We start from the raw sequence: 11,511 nt of genomic DNA on the forward strand, positions 1-11,511 counted from the left end.
AAAGAAACTGCTCTCATGTAGCACATTGATACAGAACAGCTAATTTTCAAGAACTGAATAAGTAGGAAATCCCTTTATTGGTTATAGTGCCTTTTAAAGCTTATTCAATTTAGCCTTAAAAGTTACCTGATTACAATCCAGCATGCTTCTTGCCACAAATCTGGGGTGATTTCATCATCATCCTCATCATATTGCATATCTGCAAGAAACAAAAATATTGTACTCATCTGGAATAAAAATGCTACTAATTAACATCTTGCTGCAAAGATGTTATCTGCTAAATAAAAAGTAATACTTTTGTCCAGCCAGTGTGGCTCAGTGGTTGTGTCGACTTATGAACCAGGAGGTTACGGTTTGATTCCCAGTCAGGGCACATGCCCAGATTGCGGGCTCAATCCCCAGTGTGGGGGCACGCAGGACCCAACCAATCAATGATTCTCTCTCATCACTGATGTTTCTATCTCTCTCCCTTCCTCTCTGACATCAATTAAAAAAAAACACACATATTTTTTTAAAAAGCAATCCTTTACTTCGGTCTTCTAAAATTTCAATTACATTACTTAAATTGTAATGAATAACACACATGGGCAAACATCTATGTACACATAGGTGTACATCACACAGGTATTCACCCAATATACAAAGAGGCCTCATTACAAAGGTTCAGCATAAGTGTGTGAATCTGTAAGTTTCCCATCTTCCCATTCTATTTATTAATAGAATCTATACAGGTAACTAGGAGCAAGCTCATAGTCCTCAGAGACTGGGGTCAAAGATTAAGGTGTAGAGACAGAAAAGGGTTCCAATAGTTGGGCAATAGCTTAAGGTGGGATGGTCCATCACAGAAACATTTCATACATGTACAGGTATGACAAACTGTATTTTCCAAAGGCGGCCACAACCATATCTTCCATTTCACAAGCTTTTTATAAAAAGATACAGGGGTCTATATTTCCTTCCCTTTATATATATGTATATTTTTTTTATTGATTTCAGAGAGGAAGGGAAAGGGAGGAAAAGATAGTAACATCAATGATGTGAGAGAATCACTGATCAGCCGCCTCATGCACATCCCCTACTGGGTATGGAGCCCACAGTCTGGGTATGTGCCCCGATCAGGAATCGAAGTGACCTCCTAGTTCATAGGTCAACACTCAACCACCAAGCCACACCAGCTATGTTTCCTTCCTTTGAATCTGGGCAGGTTCTTTACTCTCCCAAAACTAAGACAGTGCAGCTAAAGCGACGTTATGTGACTTTAGAAACTAGGTCAGAAAGGCAGTGTTGTTCCGCCTTGTTTGCTGAAACACTTTCTTCTGGAGCCCTGAATTGCCATTAGGAAGTCCTAGTACTCTAAAACTGTATACTGTGAGTAAGCCCAAATCATGGGGAGAGGCTACTTGATTTGGGCATCATTACGGATGCTCCAGTCAGCAATTCAAGTCCTTCAGTCCTTCTAAGCTAAGTGCCAGACACGTGAGCAAACACTCCAGATCATCCAGCCCCCAGCTGTCATCACCCAGCCTTTGAATCTTCCCAGGTGAACTACTGACATGGAGCAGACAAGTCCTTCCTACTATGCTCTACCCAAATTCCTGACCACTTAACTCCATAAACATATTAATTTTTAGGCAGCCAAATGTTGGGGTAATTATACAGCAATTATAATTTGAACAGGGCACTTGAAAAATCAGTGTGCACTGATCCTCTAACATAACTCTCATCGTCTTATGTTAAAGAATAAGTGTACTGCATTTTTTTTTTATATTCTGAGTTCTGGATTAAAAATTAAATACATATCTAAAATAAAGTTATTTAATAAATTCTTAAATAGACTATAATTACTGATCCCTATGGTACACAGGGGGAAGGGGGTAAGAAAAAGGTATCTAGCCTAGCCAGTTTGGCTCAGTGGATGCAGGGGTGGGCAAACTTTTTGACTCGAGGGCCACAATGGGTTCTTAAACTGGTCCCGGGGGCTGGAACAAAAGCATGGATGGAGTGTTTGTGTGAACTAATATAAATTCAAAGTAAACATCATTACATAAAAGGGTATGGTCTTTTATTTCAATAGTTTTATTCATTTCAAACTGGCCGGATTCGGCCCGCGGGCCGTAGTTTGCCCACGGCTGGGATAGAGTGTCAGTCTGCGGACTGAAGGGTCCTGGGCTCAATTCCGGTAAACAGCACATGCTGGGTTGCATGCTGGGTTGTGAGCTAGATCCCCAGTATGGGGAGCGTGCAGGAGGCAGTGGATCAATGATTCTCTCTAATCATTGATATTTCTATCTCTCTCTCCTTCCCTCTCTGAAGTCAATAAAAATATACGTGTTTTTTTTAAATAATCGAGCCCTAGCCAGTTTGAATCAGTGGACAGAGCGTCAGCCTGCATACTGAAGGATCCTGAGTTCGATTCTGGTCAAGGGCCCATGCCCAGCTTGCAGGCTCGATCCCCAGTAGGGAGTGTGCAGGAAGCAGCCAGTCAGTGGCTCTCTCTCATCATTGATGTTTCTATCTCTCTCTCCCTCCCTTCCTCTCTGAAATCAATAAAAATATATTTTAAAATATAAAAAATAATCGAGGGACAGTGGCTACCTGCTATGAGGGAGGTTCACACTGAAAGGTGGTGGACAAGAAAGAGACCTGACACTTTTATATTTTCTGGCTTGCGAGACACAAGAATATATTACCTACTCAAATAAGAAAGCTAAAAAGTCTTTCCTGGATTTCTTTTCCACTGAGATAGAAGTTAAGAAAGGAGAACGCCGTAATGATAATAAATTTCTAGACTCAGATATAAATGAGACAGAAGTTTAATCAGTAGAGTTTAAGCTTTGTCTTTCTATTTTCTCCATGAAGTAGCGGAGGGAATAAGAAGAAATGTGAGGAGTGGCCACAGTATTGGGAGGCAGAAGAAAATAAAGTTTGAAATAGTAGCTGTGGAGAATGGAAGAGGGAGTATTAGAAATTCCCATGAAAACACACTAGACATGACAAATATATGTGAAAAGAAAAAACAAAGACATATGGCCCAGTTAGCTGTGTCATTTTTGTGGGAAGAGGAAGTTTAAAGGCCATCTTTTAAGACAAATATCTTAGACATATGACAGCATGAAGGAATGCCAAACTAGACCCCCCTCCTCCCACTCCCAACCTCCCCCTCCACACACACGATGCACCCCCACCCCCCAGAGCACAGGTTGTCTGGAAAAGGTTGACGCTCAAAAAGTCAACTACTGTATTCAATTAACCCATTAACTCTGGCCTTAAGGGAAATTTTAAAGAGAGCCCTTTCCTGCAGACAAAGTCAAAACGGATTTTGACTTTATGGTTCTGCTCGCTATTTCAATACGAGAAAATAGTATGTGTGATTCATCAAGAAGCAAGCAGTGAAAAAACAAGTGTTGCCCTGACCGGGTACATTAACGCTGCATTCCCTGCACCCTCCGCCTCTGGCAATCCCGGCTTCGTTCCCGACCCGACCCGGGGTAAGAGGGAAACAAGACCGGGGACACCTGTGTGGCCGGCTTGGGGGGGACTCTGCAAATCCTCAATTCGCCCAGCTCCCCACGTTTCCCCCCTTAGATGGGTCTCCGCAGTCACCTACCCTCATCTGCGTCATACATTGTGGCAAATTGTTGGGGTCCCGTCCCAACAGGTCCAGGGGTTCCCAAAGGCGTAGACGCAGTCGGCGAAGAAGGAATGACACGGAGACAGCGTTCAGTTGATCAGCAGCCTAGCCAGGTTCTCTACCCAGGATCTCCAGCCAAGTTCTGTCTATTTCTCCTGTTAGATCTGTATTTATACCAGGTGATTTTAATCCTATCCATTCTATTCCAAAGGTTAGGGCGTTTGTTATCTCCATTCCAGGGAGTAAAGATTATGTAGCTTAAGTGTGATTGTTCGTAGTTTAAGTGATTAACTCCCCACCTGGCACTTAGTTAAGGGGTTTTACTGATAAAAATCTCCACCTGGGGAAACAAACTTTCTCGGGGAGGTGGTCCTGGTTAAAACACATAGCACTTAAGAGGGGGAGCAAACATATGTCATATACGCCAGGTCCCTTGAAACATATGCTGTGCAGATGTTTCTTCCCTGCAGCGACTGTGTCAAGCAGCAAGGATGGACTGGTTTCCAGCAAATTCCCCATTTTTTTTTTTTATTTTTTTTTTTTTAAATTCAATCTTTATTTTTCAGATTATTACAGTTGTTCCTCTTTGTTGCCCCCATAGCTCACCTCCACCCAGTTCCCACCCAACCCTCTGTCCTTACCCCTCCCACTGTCCTCATCCATAGGCGTATGATTTTTGTCCAGTCTCTCTCTTTTTCTGGCACCCCTATAATTCAGATGTTGGTGTGCTTGAAGTTGTCCCAGAGGCTGCTTACACTATCTTCATATTTTGGATTCTTTTTGCTTTTTGCTTTTCTGGTTGGGTATTTTTTGCTTCTTCATATTTCAAATCTTTGACTTGATTCTTGGGATCCTCTTGTCTGCTATTGGATCTCTGTATAGTATTCTTTATTTCAGTCAGTGTATGCTTAATTTCTAGTTGGTCTTTTTTCATATCCTCCAGGGTCTCACTAAATTTATCCGTGGTTTCTAGAAAATTCTTGAAAAACCTTATAACCGTGGTTTTGAACACTATATCCAGTCGTTTGCTTTCCTCCATTTCTGTCATTTGTGACCTGTTTCTTTGTCTCTGCATTTTTTATGCTTCCCTGTGTTGGTAGAATGGCTTTGTGTCTAGGTGTCCTATAGGGCCCAGTGGCTCAGCCTCCCCAATTACCGGAGGTGGACACTCTTGGTGCACCCCTTTGTGGGCTTTGTGCACAGTCTTTTGTAGTTAAGCCTTGATTGTTGTAGGTATCACTGGGAGGAATTGACCCCCAGGCCAATTGGCTGTGAGAATCAGGTGTGTCTACAGTGGGAGAACTTCTGTGGGAGGAGGCTCGCCACCTGGGTTTTCTGAAATGCTTAATGTCCACCAGGAACTGTCTGTAGCTTTCCCGTTAATAATTCTCTCCCAACTTTAATAACGCCTCTCTTCTGTGTCAGCGTAGTGCTTGGAAATGTAGTAGTTGCAGTCATTTTCTAATAGAAATACCTATGGGGCCCTTCTATGTGGTAGGCCCCCTGCCAGGGAAGGCGCCATGGCTTTCTTTAAGTTATGTTGACTGAACCCACGGCTTGGGCATAGCCCTACCTTGGGGGCATTTCTGGCCAAAAGGTGAGAATGCCTTCGGCTCAACTCTCCAAAGCCCAGGGGCTGGGAATGGGTTTTTATTATGTAAATCCAGTCAAGTACCTGGAATACCTCCCTTACCTTGAGTTTTGGTGAAACCTGATATTTTGGGGAACTGGGACTATAAACACGCTGCTTTGGGGCTTGATCTTTCTGCCTCTCTGCCAGAAGAGGACAGAAGGCCACCCAGGCCCAGCTGTACTTTCTATTTTGTGTCTGTCTTTCATTTTTCTCAATCCCCGATACACCTCCATTTGAAGGAACTGGTTCTCTCTCTCTTCACCGTGCGGGTTGTGGAAAAGGGAGCACACGCCCCGGAACATTCTGGCGTCCACAGTGGGGCAGTGGAGGACAGGCTAAAGGGGATCATTCCTGAAAAGGCGCGTGCCACGCAAGAGAAAGTGAGTAGGAATGTATTGGTTGGAAATTATAATTTAACTGGGTGTAAAAATGGGTAATTTCCGGGTCTCAAGAGAGAGAGACAGAGAGAGAGAGAGAGAGCTCTACTCGCAGATGCTTAAAGCTACGCTAAAGGCCCGAGATTTCTCAGTTTAATGTAGTCAAATTCTTGATCTTTTAAACTTCATTCATGACCCGTCAGCACTCCCAAACCGGGGCGGGAAGGTTTGAATCCCCGGCGCCTCCCCGTCTCTCGCACGCACGCCGGCCTCCGCTCCCAGTGGCCATGGGAGCCCCGGCTTTCCGCACCCCCCTTCCCGCGTGTGCACGGCCGGCTGGGAGGCTCCGCGCTTTCCGGGATGGGGGAAGCCCAGAGCAATTCCCAAAGAAAGACTTTCCCGCCCCGCGGGGCACGACTCAACTCAAGCCCTGCAAGAGACTGTGTGGTGGGTTTGTGTTTGAATGCCTGCTATCACGCAGTTAAGGTTCCAGCTTTGATTTAAATTCCCCTTGTAGCCCTGGGCGGTTTGGCTCACTGGATGGAGCCGTGGCCTGCGGGCTCAAAGGTCGCTGGTTCGATGCCGGTTAGGGGCATGTACCTTGGTTGCGGGCACATCCCCAGTGGGGACACAGTGTGCAGGAGGCAGCTGATGGATGCTTCTCTCTCATCGATGTTTCTGACTATCCCTCTCCCTTCCTCTCTGTAAAAAATCAATAAAATGTATTTTTTAAAAAATAAATAAAATTCCCTTATAGAGTATCTGTAGTGTAAGTTTAAGTTTGTTTTGTCTAAAGCAGGAGTCCTCAAACTACTGCCGGCGGGCCACATGCGGCCTGCCGAAAACAGTTATCCGGCCTGCCGGGCAAACCACTGTGTGCATAGGAATTTGTTCATAGTTTTTTTTTAAACTATAGTCCGGCCCTCCAACGGTCTGAGGGACAGTGAACTGACCCCTGTTTAAAAAGCTTGAGGACCCCTGGTCTGAAGTATGTGCTTTTACTGTGTGAGTCTGTCTAGCTGTAAAAAGAGTAATATGATTTCTAGTGCGTTTTCAAGCTAAATCTAAAAATAAAGGGATTAATTCTGTAATTAACCAAATGTACTGATAAGAAAGTTCTCCTTTTAACAGGGAAGGAAACCCTTTAATCCCTTAATCTTTTCAATCCTCCGGCCACAGGGAGTGGCCTGGGGCTACCAGCTCTATCAGGGCTGGGCCACGTGGCTCTCATGGGGGCCGCCGTCATGAAACAGCAAAGGCCCGCCCCTCCCTCTGAATTAGCCACTGGCCAATCACAAAAGGAATGTCTACACACTGAGGCAGGAAGGGATTTCAGGAGTGGAGCTTTAAGGCGGAGTTTTACTTCAGAATTGCGAATGGGACAGGTGTGCTTGCCTCGAGGATTTATTTATTATTTTTTTAAGAAAAGATTTTTTTTAATTAAATCTTTATTGTTCAGATTATTACATTTGTTCCTCTTTTTTCCCCCCATAACTCCCCTCCTCCCAGTTCCCGCCCCACCCTCCACCCTCACTCCCCACCCACTGTCCTCATCCATAGGTGCACGATTTTTGTCTAAGAAAAGATTTTTAATGCTTAATAAATTAGTAATCATGGTCTTAACATAATTTCAGTTATGTAATAGACCAATGTTTTGAACAGTTGGCTTAAAAAGGCCGACAATAAAACTCGTATTTTTTTAAAAAGGCTTGTAGATAAAAACATTTTTGAAAGGTACAGAATAAAATAAACAATATTATTATCATGTAAAAAATTCAATAACCAAATTAAAAGTAATTGATTCCATGTTCAAGACTAGATCCTATGATGTTGAGAACGGTTTTTAAATGTTGACAATTTTAAATTAAATATATGTTTGACAGTTTTTCCTGAATGCAATATTACAAGAAATAATGGAAGGACATTTTGTGCATCTCAAGGGCCTTGAGATTGTGCAAAAAGATTTATTCCTTCTCCCAAAAAAAAATGAAATAACTAAATTAGACCAGTACAATATGCTTGGTTGCATAAGGAATTTCTGCCAAATAAAAGGAAAAAAATTGATTTATTAATACCAATATCTATATTTAAACTAATATGCCTTCAATGTCATTAAAACTTATTAATAAGTGTATGCACAGACCCACAAAGTCATTTTTCTAATCTCTTAAATCTAGAAAACCCTGCTTTCCTTAAACTAAGGACAATTAAAGGTTATATGTTCCCTCCCTAAATAAAAGTTTAAAAACTTGTGTCAAAGTAGTTAAAAAGGGACTGATAACAATAATCCAATTAATGTTATTTACTGTTAACAAAGACAAGTAAAGTTAAATAATGAGCTTTACTTCAAATTAATTTAAATAGGCTAATTAAAGTGAATGTCCAGGAAATCTTAATTGTAGTATACAGTAAACTGTTTCCTGAAATATTAAAAATTTTTATTGATGGTTCATCTCATAATAATAATTATTTAGCATTTAATAAATTAAAAAGCAGTCATATCTCTCTATACAAGAAATTAAACCTAAAGACATCAAAACTGCATTAAAATTTTTTTCAAAAGGCTTTTCATATTATTTTTAATACGATATAGGGAATAATAGAATTTTTCCTATAAGAATATTACATTAAGCCTGAAGTATTTTAAAATTGTTACTTTATAATGGATTTTCAATTGTAATGCCTATAGCAGGACACCTGTGAAAGTGCACTGGTGTCAAAGTGGGCCAAAAGAAAAATGGTCTAATTAAATGAGAAGAATCTCAAACTTAACATTTGGTCAAGGATATGTTTATCTATTTCCAGAAAATTTCTCAAAGATCGTGTGGATCCCCACAAGACATATTAACTTCCACATGGACCCGAGAGAGAAACTGGCCAATTTAAAGAGGAGTCCACACCTGAAGCTTCGCCTTACAGTTACAGACAATTAACCGCCTGGCCCACAGATAGCAATGATCCCAAGCAGCCCACTAAAGATTAGAAGTGGGAAAAGGAGCCCAGAAGTGACCAGAAGCCCAAGAACACCTGAGAACATCCTTCTTTCCATGTCAGCAGTAACCAGCTGTACGGTAATGCTACCAAGGGCAAATGGGGAGGTATTTTGGACTTATGTTCCTGACCCACCACGGGTAAGACCCTTACGTGGGCCCATCCTCCACCTAATATAGATACTAATGATACCAAAAATCTTGGTCATCCAGGAGGACCACAGGTAGGACAAGGAAGCCTATGGGCAAGATATAATTACACAGCGGTTGCCACCCAGCTTCCCTTTTGTATGACTCTAAATCAAGCCACTGCTCCCTTGTGTGAAAAATTAAATAGAGGTTTTTGGCCAGCCTGGACCCCAAAGAACGGGGAAGAAACGGCTCAAGTACGTCTATTGTCTCTACTTGCTCTGGGGAAAAGTGCAGAAAATATAAGTGTGCTAAGGCACCCCCCCCCCCCCAGCCCCACTAAGCCACTATGTGAAAGGTCTTATGAATGGGATCCCACTGAGGAAGAAGTTTATTGGCAAGACTGTTACAGTAATTATCCTACCACCAGCAAACTTAATAATTTTTCTTTATAGACTGGAGCCCTTATGGATCTCTGTATAGTAACAACCGCGCCCTTAAGTGGAAAGGGAATGCATCCTATCTATTTGTTGAAGAAAATCACCCCATCTCATGGCATGGAGGAGAATTTGTTGGGCCTCAATTACAACATGACAATTGGCCTCTACAAAGTACTCGGTGGAAATTAGCCGCTGCACTTACACCTATAAAATGGTATCGTTTCAATTATAGCTCAAATAGTTCCATTTCTGCTTTACGAGGAACTCTCAATAAGACAGTGTTTGCTGCTGCCTGTGTGTTTGATCCGTCCGTAATCCTATCAGGCCCCATTCAGATGCCTCTTTTTTTTTTTTTTTTAGAGGGAGTGGAAAAGAAAGGGAAAGACAGAGATCTGTGGATGTGAGAGAAACACATCTATTGGTTGCCTCCTGCACATGCCCAGCCAGGGCCCGGGCCAGGGAGGAGCCTGCAACCAGGGTACTTTCCCTTGACTGTAATCAAACCTGAGACCCTTTGGTCTGCAGGCCAATGCTCTATCTACTGAGGCAAACTGGCTAGGGCCCCTTGTACATCTTTTTAATTCAACCTTGCTATCTCCTGGGCAGCTTTGATCCTATCTCATTAAATTCAACCTATATCCTACATACTTTTTAAGACTCCAACTTTTTATTTTGATCATCATCATGAACGATCATCATCCATTCATTGACTCAAGTGTACAGCCAGGATACAGCCTTACTGCAGATCTATTTGAATCTGGTTACTGACCAGTATCTAATTCGCCTAATTATCTCTGTATCTCCCTGTGAAACAACATTGGTTTCTTAGATACTTTTCCTTCCTTTGCCTTATCAGGATTACTTAAGAGTTTCATTCTCAGAATGGTATTATCACAATAAATTCACCTCATGTTTCCCTTTTAGAATCAGGTCATGGATAGCGGTTACTTTAGTCGTACACACTTCTTGTCAAATAGTCAGAAAGACAAGAATTTGCTAAATATTCTAGCCCAGCAGAATCCGACGCTTAAGTGTTGAGATATAAAGGGTCTTTAAGGTGTTTAAGGTACTTTGCTTCTAGTGTCAGTTTATGGATTAATTTATTTGATGCCTTAAATCAGTTTCCCAAACGAAACCAAGAAATTCTGTTGTGAAATGGAAGTCTTAGGGAAATCTTAGGGTCTAAAAAGTGTTTAAATGGTTTCTTTAATGCAGGTAGCTTTTTTTTTTTTTTTTTTTGAGAGAGAGAGAGAGAGAGAGAGAGAGAGAGAGAGGAAAGGAGAGGGAGATGGAAACATCAATGATGAGAGAGAATCATTGATCGAAGGCCTCCTGCATACCCCATACTGGCGATCGAGCCCACAGCCCAGATATGTGCCCTGACTGGAAATTGAACCATGACCTCCTGGTTCAAAGGTCAATGCTGAACCACTGAGCCACCTAGCCAGGACAGTATCACATATTTCCTATTTCTTTAAGCAAGTTCACAAAAGTTTTCTTTTTCCCCATTTTTTTTGCCTTCCCTATTCTTTTTCTTGTTAAATCAAATTTTGGTTCCTTACATCTACCATGGTCGGCAAACTGCGGCTCACAGGCCACATGCGGCTTTTTGGGCCCTTGAGTGTGGCTCTTCCCCAAAATCCCACGTGCGGGCGCAGGTACGGTGCGATTGAAACTTCATGGCCCATGTGCAAAAGTCGGTTTTCAGCCTGGGCGAGTCTATTTTGAAGAAGTACTATTGATATTTGGCTCTGTTGACTAATGAGTTTGCTGACCACTGTACTAGGATATGGTATTTCCTGGCTTTCCTTTTCTGTTTTTTCTAGTCTATTAAGGTACTCTTCATCCTCAGGAGCCACTTTTTGCTGAGTATTTGGGGTAAATTAGGAAACTAAAAACCAGAATTTAGGAAGAATTTGTTCAAGCTCTTTACCTGTGCCTAAAATGCTGTGACCATTTTGCATTTAATTCGTACATACTTGCCACTAGGACATAAGATAACTTATCACCTCACTTTTAGCTGAAAACTGCTGCTCCCTATAAGCCTTGATTGTGAGAATATTTATTCTCTTTTGGAATTGAATCATCACTGTTTTCAGTTCATGCCAATTTTGACATTAGGGTGATTTTACTGACATAAGAAAGAAAATCTCACACTCATAAATTTATTTTGTCATTACTCAAGATTCAGTTGTGAAACAAGAGCAGAGCCATTAGTAGAGCCAAAATTGATTCATTTTGATGGAAAGAATGAATAATTTTTTTATAATTTCTTTATTGATTAAGTTATTACATATGTGTCCTTAACCCC

At 41.8% G+C, this 11,511-nt stretch overlaps 1 protein-coding gene across 3 annotated transcripts in view; it reads right to left on the reverse strand.

Annotated features, from left to right (window-relative positions):
• The window catches only part of LOC132218661 (DNA-directed RNA polymerase II subunit RPB2-like), a 42,137-nt gene extending 38,503 nt beyond the window's left edge, over positions 1-3,634 (reverse strand). For all 3 annotated transcript variants that reach the window (XM_059670234.1, XM_059670242.1, XM_059670227.1), the window contains exons 1-2: positions 3,608-3,634; positions 127-199 (exon numbers count right to left, since the gene is read on the reverse strand). In XM_059670234.1, the coding sequence (XP_059526217.1) occupies positions 127-199; positions 3,608-3,626 (92 nt within the window). In that variant the 5' untranslated portion in view covers positions 3,627-3,634. The remainder of the gene's footprint in view (positions 1-126; positions 200-3,607) is intronic.
• Between the last annotated feature and the right edge of the window lie 7,877 nt (positions 3,635-11,511).

This window comes from Myotis daubentonii, chromosome 1, assembly GCF_963259705.1.
Source record: "Myotis daubentonii chromosome 1, mMyoDau2.1, whole genome shotgun sequence".
Classification (NCBI taxonomy): Eukaryota; Metazoa; Chordata; class Mammalia; order Chiroptera; family Vespertilionidae; genus Myotis; species Myotis daubentonii.